General features: G+C 41.3%; 1 protein-coding gene across 1 annotated transcript in view; it reads left to right on the plus strand.

Annotated features, from left to right (window-relative positions):
* The window catches only part of LOC126247556 (peptide methionine sulfoxide reductase MsrB-like), a 73,414-nt gene that overhangs the window by 30,711 nt on the left and 25,453 nt on the right, over positions 1-17,250 (plus strand). The window contains exon 2 of the mRNA XM_049948491.1: positions 9,212-9,318. Within this exon, the coding sequence (XP_049804448.1) occupies positions 9,212-9,318 (107 nt within the window). The remainder of the gene's footprint in view (positions 1-9,211; positions 9,319-17,250) is intronic.

The raw sequence follows: 17,250 nt of genomic DNA on the forward strand, positions 1-17,250 counted from the left end.
TGTGCATGGATGGGGCTGGATTTACACATGATGATATTTTTAACTACCATAACTGTTACATTGGAGCTGATGTCAATCCTAATGCAACACACTTCTCATGACATCAGCAGAATTATTTGTTGAACAATTGGGCAGGACTACTCAGAGACTGCACAATTGGACCACACTTCCTGCCACAGAGACTAACCGAACAGCAGGACATGCAGTTTCTGTGGACCGTACTTCAAGATGTACGTGATGATGTCCCACTGAACCAATGCCTGAACATGTGGTTCATGCATGATGGTGCTCCAGCACATTTTCATTTTTGAGTTTGCCAGGTTCTAACTCAGACATGTGCTTTGTTTTACACCTATTATGCCATAATCTTTCTCCTCTTTAGAAGTTTCTTTACAGCAGTTGTATACCATGGAGGGTCCCTCTCATTATGTACTGTTCTACTGAGTACATATCTATCCATGGAATTCTGTGTTTGGAGTCATGTCAAAAGCCTGGTCTACACTACTTAGGTCAACTCTCTTGAGGAATTAATGCTTGTGCATTGAAGCAGCCTTCCAGTGTTTACAGAATTCTCCAGGACTGCCTGAGAGGATTTGCAAATCATTTCGCAGACAAGTTCCATGTTACATTCATATACATGGAAAACATTTCAAAAACCTACTTTAATGTTTAGAGATGCCATGTGTTCCTAGACACTGATGAACTACAACAGAGAAGTTTTATATCTTGACAACGGCTGATTTGTGGACCTATGTTTATTGGAGCTTTTTAGCTACTTTTTCCTGTACTTTTCATGTATGAGTTATTGACCATCACTTCTGGAACACCCTTTATAACGTGCACAGTAAGGATCCCACCCAACACACATGACCATACAAAACCCAGCTGTCACTTTTCTCACAAGACATACTGGAAGCTTTGAATCAGGGCAGTCAGGTAGATGCAGTATGTTTTGGTTTCAGAAAAGCATTTGACTGAGTACCACATCTATGCTTATTATCAAAAGTATGATCATATGGGATACCAAGTGAAATTTTTGACTTGATTGAGAATTTTTTTGGTAGGGTGGATGCAGCATGTTATCTTTGATGGAGAGTCATAGTCAGATGCAGAAGTAACTTTGGGTGTCCCTGGGGCACTCAATCCGTTTATATCTCTTTCCCACTGACATTAATTTCGTTTTGGAGATGCTAATCTTCATACCATAGTCCTTACATTTCTGATCTAGCTCTGAAATATTACTTTGCAAACTTTCAATCGAATCTGCCATCACAAATAAGTCATTCGCATATGCGAGACTGCTTATTTTGTGTTCACATATCTTAATCTCACCCAGCCAGTCTGTTGTTTGCAACATATGATCCATTAATAATATGAACAACTGTGGAGACAGGTTGCAGCCTTGTCTTACCCCCTGAAACTACTCCGAACCACGAACTCAATTTACCGTCAACTCCAACTGCTGCCTGCCTATCTATGTAAAGACCTTTAATTGCTTGCAAAAGTTTGCCTCCTATTCCATAATATCATAGAAAAGACAATAACTTCCTCCTAGGAACCCAGCATATGCCTTTTCTAGATATATAAAGCATAGATACAATTCCCTGTTCCACTTGTAACACTTCTCCATTATTTGCTGTAAGCTAAAGACCTGATCCTGACAATCTCTAAGAGGCATAAACCCACACTGATATTTATCCAATTTGTCCTCAACTAATACTCTCACTTTCCTTTCAACAATACCTGAAAAGATTTTACCCACAACACTGATTAAAGAGATACCCCTGTAGTAGTTACAATCTTTTCTGTTTTCATGTTTAAAGATTGGTGTGGTTACTGTTTTCGTCCAGTCTGATGGAACCTGTCCCGAGTCCCACGCCATTTCAATTATCCTGTGTAGCCATTTAAGACCTGACATTCCACTGTATTTGATGAGTTCCGACTTAATTTCAATCACCCCAGCTGCTTTATTGCACTGCAGTCTATTGACCATTTTCTCCACTTCCTCAAATGTGATCCATTTCCATCATCATTCCTATCCCATTGTACATCGAAATCTGAAACATTACAGATCGTATTTTCACCTACATTGAGCAACTCTTCAAAATATTCCCTCCATCTGCCCAAGGCATCAACTGGATTCACCAGCAGTTTTCCTGACCTGTCCAAAATACTTTTCATTTCCTTCTTACCTCCCTTTTGAAGACTGCTAATTACACTCCAGAATGGTTTTCCAGCAGCTTGGCCCAAAGTCTCCAACCTGTTTCCAAAGCCTTCCCAAGATTTCTTCTTGGATGCTGCAATTATCTGTTTGGCTTTGTTTCTTTCTTCAACATAATTTTCTCTGTCTACCTGAGTTCTAGTATGTAGCCATTTTTGATACGCCTTCTTTTTCCTTCTACAGGCTGCCTTGACTGTGTCGTTCCACCAAGCTGTTTGCTTCATCCTACCTTTACACACTACAGCTCCAACACATTCTTTAGCCACCTCTAGTACTGTGTCCCTGTATCTTGTCCATTCCTTTTCCAATGACTGTAATTGACTACATTCAACTAACTGGTACCTTTCTGAGATCACTGTTATGTACGTGTGCCTGATTTCCTTATCCTGAAGTTTCTCCACTCTTATCCTCCTACATATGGACCTGACCTCCTGCACTTTCGGCCTCACAATACCAATTTCACTGCAGATTAAATAGTGATCAGTGTCGTCAAAGAATCCCTTGAATACACATTTGTCCCTCACAGCCTTCCTGAATTCCTGATCTGTTATTATATAGTCAGTGACAGGTCTAGTTTCCCTTCCTTCCCAAGTATACCGGTGAATGTTCTTATGTTTAAAAAAGGAGTTTGTGATTACTAAGCCCATACTGGCACAGAAATCCAGGAGTTGTTTCCCATTCCTATTGGCCTCCATAACCTCTCCAAATTTACCCATAACCTTTTCATACCCTTCTGTTCAATTTCCAACCCTGGCATTAAAATCACCCATGAGGGGAACACTGTCCTTGTCCTTTACTCTAACAACTACATCACTGAGTGCCTCATAAAAACTATCCATCTCATCTTGATCTGACCCTTCACAATGCGAATATACTGACACAATCCTAATTTTCTTGCTAGACACTGTCAAAACTCTCCACATCAGTCGTTCGTTTACATACCTTATTGCAACTACGCTGAGTTCCATTTCTTTCCTGATGAAAAGCCCTACACCCCATTGTGCTATTCCTGCTTTGACTCCTGACAGGTAGACCTTGTATTCTCCCACTTCCTTTTCTTTCTCACCACTTACCCGAATGTCACTAACAGCTAAAACATCCAACCCCATCTTACTTGCAGCCTCCTGCCAGCTCTACCTTCTTCCCAGAGTAGCCCCCATTGATATTAACAGCTCCCCATCTTGTTACCATTCATTTGCGAGTCATATCGTAGGAGTCCCTGGTTTGTCAATTAGAGGTGGGACTCCGTCACCTCAAAAGGTCCGAGGCATTTTGCTCTGATTGTTGCCAGCATCATATTTAAAGTACCAGGGAAGCAGGTTGCTAGCCTTACTTGCCCCGGGTCCCATTGAGTTTTACCCCTAACGGTTGAGGGACTAACCAGTGGATTTGGTAGTCTTTGCCATCTGAGCACAAAGGTGACCACGACTCAGAATATGTCCGAGATGCCCAGTCTTATGCCAAAGTAACTGGTATCCTGGTTGTCAGGACCAATTACTTGGCCACTCATACATTGCCCGTGGTTCATGAACTAGGACATGACAACAGGAACCCACACCATGAACCACTATAGCAATATAACATATATAAAAGTGCAGAACATTCCAAGAGAAAATGAAATTGCATTTAAAATGAACTAACAAATGATTGGTTCAAATGGCTCTGAGCACTATGGGACTCAACTGCTGAGGTCATAAGTCCCCTAGAACTTAGAACTACTTAAACCTAACTAACCTAAGGACAACACACACATCCATGCCAGAGGCAGGATTCGAACCTGCGACCGTAGCGGTCGCGCGGTTCCAGACTGTAGCGCCAGAACCGCTCGGCCACCAGCGGCCGGCTAACAAATGATTACAAAAGGTTTGCAATCCTGATATCTTTATAATTTGGCAACTCACAGAAGGTATTACTGAAACATTGGTGACTAGGGAATTGATTATGACATGTTTGGAAGCGGGATCTAAGACGATGGGAGGAACGTAGCTGAAGAGTGCCCAAGTGAGTATGTTGTGGACGAAGTCAGAGTGTTAAAAACGATGTGGGACTTGGTATTAGAACATAAACATTTACCTTGAATACTTAAGTCTGTAGAGAAGGAAGCATTTGAAGTGGAAGGGATGTCAGACATTGAAGGGAGATCTTGTTGCTCATTGGTTAGTATGACCTGAAGTTTGGATGTGAGCCTTGATGACATAGAGATCAACATCCAGGAAAGTAGGTTTGGATCAGGAGTAGGATTAAGTTAATTTCAGTTGAAAAAAGTTGTTAAAATAATTAAACTATTGCAGGAAATGGAGGAGTTCTTCATCACTGTGGAGTCATCTCAGAAAGAACCCAATGAATCTATACCAAGACAGTGACTAGGAGACACAACTTCTGGAAGTTGAGTAATGCTTCTTCCACTTCATCCATGAAGACGTTGATGGCATAGAATGAGTCCATCCTGGTTCTATAGCCATTCAAGTAGTTTCTTTGTAGATGTGGCCCTCAAAGATGGGAAAATTATGACTAGGGATAAAGTTGGCTTCTGTGTCAATGAGCAAGGTTTTTGAGAGCCATTCAGATGGGAATTGGGAGAGGCAGTGGTCAAGGACTGGGAGGTTGTAATGTAAGGTGAAAGACAATTGTGAGTGGATTTGGGATGCTGCAGGAAATTGTTTGTATCATCTGTATTGCATAGGAGGCTCTTTGTATAGGTTGGAGCTGCTTTTCTAGTAGATCAGTTAATCTCCCACACAGTCTACTCCTCTGACACTCCAACCACTACAGCTTCCACTAGCAGAACATTCAAAACTACCTCCCTCATTACCCAATACCACTCAGTTGTAGAATGCCTCAAAACATTATGTGTCATGGCTACAGTTTTTTCAATTCAAGTCTTGAAATGAGTGATATTCTCACCAATATCTGCCCCCCCCCCCCCCCCCAATATTATTTACTGTCTGCTGTCACCTACAATTGCTGCCATATCATTCTTGTCATACTTTATTATAGTCCCAGAACACTACCTATACCTCTAGGTTGTTACCCCTGCAACTGCTTCCACTGTAAAACCTGCCCTTTGTACCCATCTTCTATCACATACTTCAGTCTCGTCTCTGGCACATCAACATTAGAGATGGGGCAACATAATTATGACTGTTTTCAGAATAATTTACGAGCAGTACAGATTAGAACTAACACATTTATTGCACCTACGTTATCAAGGTAAACCTGTAACATGAACTCTTGAGCAGTATATTACACAGACTAAAGATATAGAATGTCCTTAGTTGCACCATAGAAGTGCAAAATTTACTTCAACAGGCAAATTATATATAAAATAATAATAATAATAATAATAATAATAAAACTACAGTTGCTTCAGTCTGCATACATTCATCATAGATGCTTGAGTCTTGAAAAGGGCTCTAAAGGGCTCTGGATCATACAGTTTCATTTCATTTAGGTACCCATGCCTGGGTTTCAGGCAGGATCTCCCATTTCTTTCAATGCTGAGGTGCTGTGCAAATACGGCTGCAGAGCCTCTGCCATGCTGTTCGAGTCTTGGGAGTACCAGATGGGCTGAGGCATAGATGGGAATTTGGATTGAGGAGGAATGTGAGCCAGAGTGACAAAGTGGTTAGGGCATGTGCCTAGTGAGCAGCAGACCCGCGTTTGAATCCTGGCCCTGGTACAAATTTTCATTCATTGTTTCAGTGCGCATGTACACATCATAGATGTTTGAGACTTTAAGGGCTCTGGAACCATGTGGTTCATTTGAAATTTCACAGAATTCAAGAAAGAGTGACCTGCGAAGGTAACATTTGGACAAATTATACATTTGATGGTATGAAAAAATTCTGCATTGCTGTAGGCTTTTTTCATAATACTGTATTGTTTTTGGAGCTACCAAAAATAAATGAACAAGATTTTTTGGAAAGTATGCTTCAAGTGATACTTCAATAAGGAAAATTTAAACTTGCTCTATTGTAGACTTAAAGAAGTAAACAGATGAGTAGGTCATTGTATTACAAGTTCTAAAAATTATGACAGGTTTCTTGAAAGCTTTTTGCTTGTTTTTAACAAAAAAATTTCTGCCCTTCAGTCTGTGATTGAAAAAGACAAGCAAATTAAAATGGATAACTGCTGGTATAAAAGTGACGAGTGTGAGAAGAAGACAGTTACACAATGAACTGAAAAAAAAAGTTGACGAAAGAAATGGCACAAAAAAATCATTCTGAACCATACAGTAATAAAATCTGAACTTGGTGTCATAACCAGCAGTTCACTAATCTCCAAAAATTAAGTTCATTGACAAAGCCATTGTAAAGTCATTAGAATATTTCAATGAATTTTCTGTAAATGCATCAAAATCTGATGTTGATGTTAAGTGGTAATCTAGATAATGTCCAGTCCTTTGTTTTCAATCAGAATAACAGGGAAGTGCCAACTAGATTTGAAAGAATTACTGCTAATGATCTAGAAAAATTAGTATTATCCTTAAAATGAAGATCTGACTGGATGGGAGGAAGTACTCGCCTGGGTAATGGAAACCATTTCTAATATAATGTCAGGACCCCTGTCTGTAATAATTAATAACTCATTTGAAGAAGTATACTTTCCAGATGCTTTAAGGTACAGAGTAGTTAAACCATTATTTGAGAAAGGTTCAAAGGAAGATATGAAACTATTAGCCAATAAATATTAAAAGAACACCCAATCTTCTCAGAAGTATCTGAAACCACTGTTGCAACACAGATACAAAATTTCATAGCAAAATTTATCATCAAATTAAATCAGCTTGACTTCTAGAAAGGCAAGCATACATATGTGCTGCCAACAACTTTGTTGAGAAAATTTGCTTATCTTAGGACAAGTTTCAAAAAATTACAGGAATTTTTTATGACCTTATGAAGGCTCCACAAATGAGAAAGAAATGGAATAAATGGTAGTGCTTTGTGGTGGTTCAAACCATATCTAATAGATAGAAAGTATAGGGTAGTTGTAGCTTCAGATACAGGAAGTTATTCCTCATCTTGGAAAATTGTTTCCCAGGCAGTCCCATAATGTTTCATTTTAGGCCCAATCCTGTTTTATTACCTCTAAACGTAATATCTCACTCAGTTTTATTTGCAGACAACACATCTGTATTCACTGAAAGTGAGGCAAAGAACAAAATCCCAAGGAATCACTGACACCCTAAACAGCTTAGAACACTGGTTTGATATAAATGGATTAAAATTAAATAATACAAAGACCGAACTAATACAGTTTAAAAGTAAACAATCAAAATCAAATAAATTTCAAATTACCCATACAAATCAGGAACTTAGGGAAGCAAATTTATGAAATTCATGGGGATATTTCTCGAAAATAATTTATTGTGCTCTTCTAGCATTAGCATCTTGGCAAATAATGTAAACAGTCCTGCATTCACAATGATAGTACAGTCCTACACAGCTAATATTGTACAGTAGAAAAATTGTGATCTCTCATTTTTCTCAGTGCAATTGATTAATGGAGTGCTTCCAGGTATTCTACCAAACTGTTGTTTCCACTTTGTGCACAAGTTTTTGATGACCAACCCAGCTCTCCACTTCAGATGTTGTGAGCTTTGCAGTTACACATACTCGCTGCCTAGCCTCAAACCAATCTGCTAACAGCAAGACATGGAGCACCTGAAGAAGACAGCTTGCTCTTCAAAATATTGTGCGTAAAATGGAAATAAGAACTCAGCAGAACATCCGGATGCGCACTATAACTAAAAAAATTGTTTATCAGAGCTACTTTGAATCTGTTGGAAGGTACTGAGTAAGCTTTTGGAGAAATGCAAGTAGGATATTATTACTACAAAAAACTATTACTATAAATGTGTGTAATATTAAACATGGGGATTCATGCTGACCTCTATAAGGAACTAAATATTTTAACTATTCTGTATATATTTGCTTGCGAAATGTTTATACATAACAATCCAGAATTATTTATAGGAAACCATTTTCAACGTGTTTGTAATACTAGGAACAAGTATAATTTCACAGATTAAAAATCTATATCCAAACTCCTCAGAACATTGCTTTGGAAATTTACAACAAATTAAAAATTTTCACACTGTGAAAAGAAAATCATAAGCCATCCTTAGGTGAAAATATTAAAGTTCAGTCATCAACTTTTTTAATGATCACAAACCTTTTTTGCAGTGCAATGTAATAAACTTGTACGTATGTTGAAGTAAAACTGTGAGGGCCAGGTGTGAGTCATGCTTTGACAACTAAGTTGGTAGAGCATTTGCCCACAATAGGCTAAGGCCTCAGGTTTGAGTCCTGATCCAGGACACAGTTTTAATCTGCCACGAAGCTTCAAACCAGCACACACTCCATTGCAGAGTGAAAATTCATTTTGGAAATAATCCCTCAGCCTATGGCTAAGCTATGTCTCCGTAATATTCCTTCTTCCAGGGGTGCTACTTCAGCGAGGTATGTGAGAGAACTTCTGTGGAATTTGGAAGGTAGGAGATACTGGCAGAAGTAAAGCTGTGAGGGCAGCTTGTGAATCATACCTAGGTAGCTCAGTCCATAGAGCAGATGCCCATGAAAGGCAAAATTCCCAGATTTGTCCTGGTATGGCACACAGTTTTAATCTGCCTGGAGTTTCATTGTGGAAACAATGCCCGAAGTTGTGGCTAAGCCACGTCTATTCAGTACCCTTTCTTCTAGGGGTGCTAGTCGTGCAAGGTATGTAGGAAAACTTCGGTGAAGTTTGGAAGTTAGATGTACTGCCAGAACTAAAGCTGTGAGGGTGGGTCATGAGTCATGCTTGAATAGTTATGGCATTGAGCAGTTCCTGCAAAAGGCAGAAGTCCAAGATTCAAGTTCCAGTCTGTCACACAGTTTTAATCTCCCAGGAAGTTTCAGATGCCTGACTTGGTCTTCTTTTATGTTGGCAAATAAGATAGTGTGAAGCTCACAATATAAGATTATAACATAATTTCTGTTTTGTTCATAGGTCAGACTGCTTCCAAAAATGATGCAAAATCTCTCACAGATAAAGAATGGGCACAAAGACTATCACCACAACAATATTCAGTTTGTCGGCAAGGAGGAACAGAACAAGTATGTTATTATGAATAACTCAGTGATATTATTGTAGAGGGTATCATGAAGCATTTATGGGTAATTTTTCTAGCCTGTTTAGTGTTTATGTTATTATCCTCAATTGCAAGTCCTTCATATTGCAGCCTGTATAGACTCTTGCATTATTTCCCTCTAACCTTCAAATATAGGTCACCTAGTTCTGGAAGCTGAGATTCAGTGTTTGTTATTTGTCTCTGTTGCTTACAGCCAAGCAACTATTCCCCAGTGTACTCAAATGTCATGGTTGCAATTCCTGTCACATTGAATTTGAACTGAAGTGATAAGCAAGAATTAATGTCAGATTGCAAAAGGGTGATCCAGATGAAAACTTTAATTATTATTGCACAAATGAGATGAGGTAGCTCTAATACAGAAAAATTACAAATACATAATTTTTAATGTTGTTCTCCATGTTGCCTATTACTACTTCAGATGTACGTGGATGCATCATGAGAAGAATTCTTTTGATTGCTTATGCACTGCCATTTACACCTGTTCATTGCTTCTGAAATTCTCCTCCTAGTGATCTCTGAGTCATCTGAACACTTGAAAGTTACTGAGGGCAAGGTCTAATGAGTCAGCTTACTTTGGCTATTTTCATTCAGTCATGTGTTATGGCATCATCTTCTGGGGCAATACACCTGCCGCAAAGAAAATCCTCACAGCACAAAAAAGGGCAATAAGAATCATTTGTGGTGTACCCCCACGAACCTCATGTCGAAATCTTTTTAAACGACTTGAAATACTGACAGCAACATCTCAGTACATATATTCACTGATGTGCTTCATAATAAATAACCCCACTCTGTATGAAACGAATTGCCTACATCATGAACATAACACCAGAAGAAAAGAGGATTTCCACTGTGAGTTAAAGAACTTGACACTTATTCAGAAAGGGGTAAAGTACGCTGGAACGAAAATTTTCAATTCCCTACCCAACAGCATCAAAAGTATAAGGAGTAGTACATCAGTATTTAAACGTAGCTTGAAAAATTATTTACTTGAGACCTCACTTTATTCACTAGAGGAATTCTTTCAGAGAAATAAGTAAAACCCAGATTGGAAAGATGTTTTTAAATTTTTTGACACTGTTTACTGTTAAACTAATGTAATAATGCCCTAATGTAAAAATTCCTGTTTTTCTCATTTCCATTTTTGGGTCACTTTTAAACCCAAAGTGGGAAGTTTTGATTGCTGTTCAAGGTTAAAATAGATGCAATAATGCCCTAAATATGAAACTGCTATCTTCACATTTATGTTGACTAGTTTTTAAGCTAAAAGTATGACTTTTGTGCACTGTTATTAATACTATAACAATGTCTTTATTCTATGTATTTTATTATGTACATTGACACGTTCCACATCTGAGTGACTTGCTCACATGTACAGATCTATGGAACAAGTATATATATAAATATAAATAAATTCAAACTTCATAGCCTGCATTGTTGCTATGGCTTAATGGGCTCTTATGAGATAATCTTATTGCAACAAAAGACTTGCAATAGCTCTTTCACTGCAACAGTTAGTTTTCATTTATTGCTACATGGCGTTTCTGGCCCAGACTTTGAGTGCCTTCCACAGAAATTTAGCTTGTTTTAAACTTTCTGCATCACTTGTTGCAGGAAGACACACATATCACCTTACCATGCTCTTATCCTGTGATGCATTTCCGCAGATTTTTAATAACGTCACTACTCAAAAAATATATCAACGAATGCTGCTCCAACTTGGTGCAAGTCAACAATGCTGTTGCCATCTTCTCTGTGATGCAACAACATGCTGTCAACTCTTGATCATTTCTCAAAACTCAACTCCTGCTAACTGCCATATCAGTAGCACAACTATTAGGAATATTATTGCATATTTTAGGTTTCCATTTGAAACACCCTTGTAAGTGCAGTCATAACTACAAAGGAGAGCAGCTTAATCCAAAGTAATAGTATGTACATGACTCTTTTTTATGTTGGCACTTAGAAGATATTATTAGTGTTTAAATTATAGTTGTATATTTGAAAACTGGATTTGTTTATGTATAGATGGCTGAGAGCATTTGGTAGCACTTTATTCTGGCTGGGGTCCCCTACAATCCTTTTCCTTCATTTCATACTAAGAGGAATTCAGTTTCTTGAAATAATGTAGTGCTTTGGGAACAAATCATGTACTGCACAAAGTGATAGAGATGGCATATGCTGACAACCTATAGCCACAATAAGTAACATTTGTGACAGCTTCTGGTGCCAGTATTGAAGGATGGGATTACTGAGATACTTGTATTTCTGAATAATATCTAAATGAGAACTATGAATTGTGGAGATAGTTAACGAACAATTGAAGCATTTATGTAGTGTCCTGTGGTCGGCAGGAAAGAACTAACAGTCAGTTTGAAGACACTTTATTATAATGAAAGAAAAGAAAAAAAAAATGCCGTTTGGCATACAACTAAGTTTTAAATGCAAGGACAATAAGAAAACCCCACAACTCTCGTGGTGGCAAACCGTATAAGGAAACAAGACAATGGAAGAAAATACTGACCAAAATCCACTCTACTAATTACACAATACAACGTGCTACTACAATACTACGGCAAGTGTATACAATGCTAGGGCTGGCGTAAGTACTGGCCGGAACTGTTCATAGTGGTACATAAACACTGCCATTCTGACTGTCTGGACATGCTTATAAAGTCGGGTCAGCAGAGTGCTACATGAGTCATATGAGTTCTGATTGGTGGAACAGTGTCACATGTTGTCTGGTGAAGTAGTTTTGTGTTTATTTGGAAAGTCTGTTTGTTTATATCCACTGGCGATGTTTCTGTCCACGCTCCAGCAAAGAGGTCGGCAACCCATCTTGTTGGTTGTGCGGGCCCTCTACATAAGGGGCTGCTACAACATTTCTCCCCCTGGGGAAAAAAAAAATGCACTGCACCACAAATATCCATAGAAGTAGGGGTGTCCTGGTCGACATCCATGGCTTCGTGGCCTGCAGAGGCAGGAGGCAGCGACGCAGCAAGGACAGCCGGCGGACAGCTGAGGCAGAGGCAGAAGCAGCGGTTCAGCCACAGGGTGGTTGGCGATAGGCACTGGCAGCTCCCCCGGGGCATCATGGTCCACCAGACAGGGGTGGAGCTGGTTGAGGTGCCGGCGGGTGGCAGAACCATTGGCCCACTGGAGAGACGTCATCGCCCAGCCACAGAGCTTGGTGATGACCACAGGTGCCCAGTGTGCTCTTGGATGAGAGAAGATCCACACCCAGACCTCCTGCCCGATGTGAAAGGAGTGCGCTGGTGTGGGGGTGGGAGGGTGAGAAGCCTCGGGAACCAGGGCAGATAAGGGAGAGTGGAATGGTTGACCGTGAAGTATCTCCACTGGACTTTTACCGGCATGGGGGGTGGCACGATATGTAGCCAAAAAAAGAAGCACAGCCTCCTTATTGAGCTGGGTCTTGAACATCCACACAAAATGTTCTGTCTAGCCATTTGTCGCAGGGTGAAAAGGGGAGGTCTGGACTAGGGAAATTCCATTGGCAGTACAGAATTGCTTAAACTCAGCTGAAGAAAATTGTGGACCATTGTCCGTAAAAGTCGTTTGGGGAGTCACTTGATGGCAAAAAGGCACTGGAGAATTTTGATAGTTTCAGCAGAAGTGGTGTTCATCATGCAGGAGACATAAGGGTATCCCGAGCCAGAGTCAATCAGTATGAGCCACTGGGAATGATGAAATGGCCCTGCGAAATCCAAATGGAGATGTTCCCATGGAGTAGCTGCATTCGGCCACAAAAAATACTGGCGCAGGGGTGCTGCCTGATGTGTTTGGGACAGGGTGCATGTGGACACAAGGGAGGCAATGTCTTTATCCAAACTGCGCCAATGAGTGTGTCGAAAGGCCAGCTGTTTGGTAAGGATGATGCCCCAATGGCCAGTGTGGAGGAGGTTGAGGACACGTCGATGCAACGCATGTAGTATGACCACCCAGGGAACATTGAAATCAATATGCAAAAGGATGACGCCACTGCGGAAAAAGAGACTGTGTCGATGATCCCAAAACTGTTGGACCTCTGCATTGCAGGCATTATGATGGCTGGTTGGCCAACCCGTAGCGATTTAGTGGCGAAGAGCTTGCAGTGTCTGATCTCGAGTGGTGGACCGTTGGACTGCATCGGCATCCAGTGGAAGTGCGTCACGAGCTGTGTCCACGTCCGGTTCCACATGGAAACAAACGACAGGGGAGGCATCAAACTCACGGCCCGCCCCGGCAAGCAGCCGGGACAGAAGATTGGTATTTGCATGGCGTTCAGAGGTGCGATAGACAATATCAGAGTCGAATGTTGCCAGGAAGAGCTCCCAATGCTGGAGGCAGCACACCGTCTAGGTGGGCACTGCAACACCCGGGTGAAACAAAGAAACGAAAGGTTTGTGGTCGGTCTGCAGAGTGAAATGACGACCATACACGAAATTGTAGAATTTCATCAGGGCGAAAACCAGCGCCAAAGCTTCATTTTCTATTTGACTATATTTGGTTTGAGCACGGTCAATTTTTTGGATGCGAAAACCACTGGCCTCTCAATGCTGTCGACCACATGCGACAGGACCGCACCCAGGCCATAGTCCGAGGCATTGGTGGTGGCGATGAGGGGCAGGGAAGGATCATAAGCCAGACAAGGAGGGTGGGAGAGATTTGATGTGACACATGTGAAAGCCTGCTCACACGCAGTGTCCCAAACCTGACGAGCACCCTTGCACAATAACCTGATCAGGGCCACCGAAATCTGAGCAGCACAGGGTATAAATGCTGATAATAGCTGATTTGACCAAGGATAGATTACAGTTGCTTCATGTTGGTGGAAGGAGGCAGGTTTTGAATCGACATACTCCTTAGAGGCGTGGAGACCAGGGGCATCAATTGTGAACCCGAGATAACTGACCTCTCACGCAAAGAAGTCATACTTTTCCATCTGGCAATGCAGGTAAGCCTCGGAAAAAACCTGAAACAGCTGATCCATCTTGTCTGTGAGGTCCACCGCGGACAAGCCACCGATGGTGACATTGTCCAGATAATTGGCTGCACCAGGCACCTGGCTTGTGAGGCATTCCAAATAACGTTGGAAAATGGCAGGGGTGCTGGCAGTGCCAAACGGGAGGCAGTTGTACGGAACAGGCAACACGGGGCATTGATGACTAGGATCTGCTATGATTCCTCGTCCAACGGCACCTGCAAATAAGCATTGCACAAATCAATTTTGGTGAAAACGAGCGAGCCCGCAAAACGTGTGAGTATGTCATCCACTGATGGGACAGGATATGCATCAATGACAGACTGAGAATTGACCGTGACTTTAAAATCGCCACAGATGCGTAAAACACCGTTTGGCTACTCGAGTATCATGATAGGCATTGCCCAGAGACCATGCGCAACATAAGAAATGATGCCTTTGTCTTATAAGTGGCAAAGATCGACCTGGAGCCTGTCTCAGAGAGCAAAGGGGACCGGGTAGGCCTTAAAAAAAACTAGGAACAGCATAGGGAAGAAGCTGAATGTGATTGGTGAAACCCTTCACCCCTGATGTGGAGGATGAGAACAATGTTTCGTATTTGCTGAGCAGTGGGGCGAGGAGAGTATCCGCTGAGGGAATCAGCACTGCTTGTACTGCACCATGCACTGATAAACCTAGGTGACCAAAAATGTCCACACCCAGAAGGTTAGAGCACCGGGGGATCCGACCACCAAAAACTGAGCAGTGAAGGAATGACTGTTATAAGAGATTTGTGTGGAAAAAATGCTGTCGGCTGATATAGAGTGATTACTGAGACTGCACAAGGTGTGAGTGCACGGCAATAAAGCTGGCGAGCCCGAGCGTTCCAGGTCCTGAGTTGCCGATTCATGATGAGCTTGTGCATCCATAGGAAGCATGGCATCTATGTTTCTGCAAAACCTGACACACCACGGCGATATGGCCTGCTCGGCTGCAAGCTGTTCATCTTGCTCGCGGGTGGGGTCACTTCGACTGTTGGTGAGTCCAGAATCAGTCTGGACAGGATGGAAGCCGCGTGAAAGACTTCCTGTCACAACATGGACCAATGGAGTGATTAGACTCCCACTCAGTGATAGGCAACTGGCGAGCTCCGAAAACAGCTGGATTAAGATGTGGTGGTTGTAGCCAGTGAAACTGTTCAAACGCATGAACGATCGGCAGACAAGTGTTGAGGGATGGGTCCTGTAACTTCAAAATATCAGCCTGAAGACCCTCATCTGTTGCGTGAAACACCATCGTATCACAAATGAACAAAGAGGCATAAGACTGCTTGCAGGTGATGTTGGTGCATCAGAATTTACAATCATGGGAGAGACCCTGGAGCGTTGTAATCCATTCCTGATAAGTCTGACCAAGTGGCTTACGACAAGAAAAGAAAGTCTGACGGGCGGAAGTGACATGTATTTCTGCACCAAAGTACTCAAAAAGGCAGCCCTTAATATGAGCAAATGAGAGATTGCAAGGGGACTGCTCCGGATTCAATTGTTGTATTAAACGATACACCTATGGACTGACTGTTGCTAAAAAAAAAAAAAAAAACAATGCCCGACTTTGATTTTCATTGTGGATCCCACATGCTAGTAAATGTTGTTCCAACCATTCAAAATAATTTGACCATTGTTCGACAGACCTATCGAAAGCTGGAAATGGTGGAGCCATGTGCAGAGTGTTCAATTTACCACCTGCGATGGAACCAACTCTATGAGCTACCTCTTGCAACACTGGCGAGTGAGAATGCATGAGCATAGCCTGAATCTGCTGTAGAGTTTCCACCAAGGACTGAAGAAGTTCCTCCAAGTAGGCCATTTGGTTCAAAAATGAAACTCCCATTCTCGTTGACAATAACTGTAGTGTCTGCGGTCAGCAGGAAAGAACTAACAGTCAATATGAACACACTTTATCATAATTAAAGGGGAAAAAAACACGATCTTGGCATAAAACTAAGTTTCAAATGCAAGAACAAGAAGAAAACCCCACAACTCTTGTGGTGGCAAACCAGATGAGGAAACAAGACAATGGAAGAAAATACTGACCAAAATCTACTTTACTGATTACACAATACAACGTGCTAATACAAAGCTAAGGTGATTGTATACAGTGCTAGGGCCAGCGTAAGTACTGGCCGGATATGTTCCTAGCAGTAGGTAAACACTGCCATTCTAACTGTCCGGGCATGCTTATAAAGCAGGGTCAGCGGAGTGCTACATGAGTCATATGAGTTCCGATTGGTGGAGCACTGTCACATGTTGTCTGGTGAAGTAGTTTTGTGTTTATTTGGAAAGTCTGGTTGTTTCTCTCCGCACTCCCGCAAGGAGGTCGGCAACCCATCTTGCGTATCCATTGTGCGGGCCCTCTAAATAAGGGGCCACTGTGACAATTTGCTTGCATGTGTGAAGACCAGCAGCTGCTGTTATTAAATTTAAGACATTTCTAGTCACAAAACTGAACTGCAAATCTGAATGAATCATAAAGTTTGCTGCCTTTTTGTAGATGATCGTATTATGCCAAGATTGATTGTGATTAAAGTATTAATTTCTACTGTTTTACACTAAAGCAAATTTTGTTATTTGGTAAAATCCTCTCAAGGTTCCAGTATGTCAAACATCTGAATCTCCACAAGATTTTGCTGAAGTACTACTTGTTATTGTCAGTTGGCAACTGATTACCATGTAGTTGATGGCCTCATCCTTATGTAGTCATGCTACCATGTTGATATCCGTAGTATTCAATCTGTAACCAAATCAGGCAATGTTTTCATCACGTCTCAACTATTTCATCTGTGCAATGGCTGGGTACCAAGCTGTACTGAGCTGCAAGCTGCTGCTTATATTGAGGGTGTTGTTTGATACTTTTAATTTCAGGCAGTACTTTTATCAT

The sequence above is a fragment of the Schistocerca nitens genome, chromosome 1 (genome assembly GCF_023898315.1).
Source record: "Schistocerca nitens isolate TAMUIC-IGC-003100 chromosome 1, iqSchNite1.1, whole genome shotgun sequence".
Lineage (NCBI taxonomy): Eukaryota > Metazoa > Arthropoda > Insecta > Orthoptera > Acrididae > Schistocerca > Schistocerca nitens.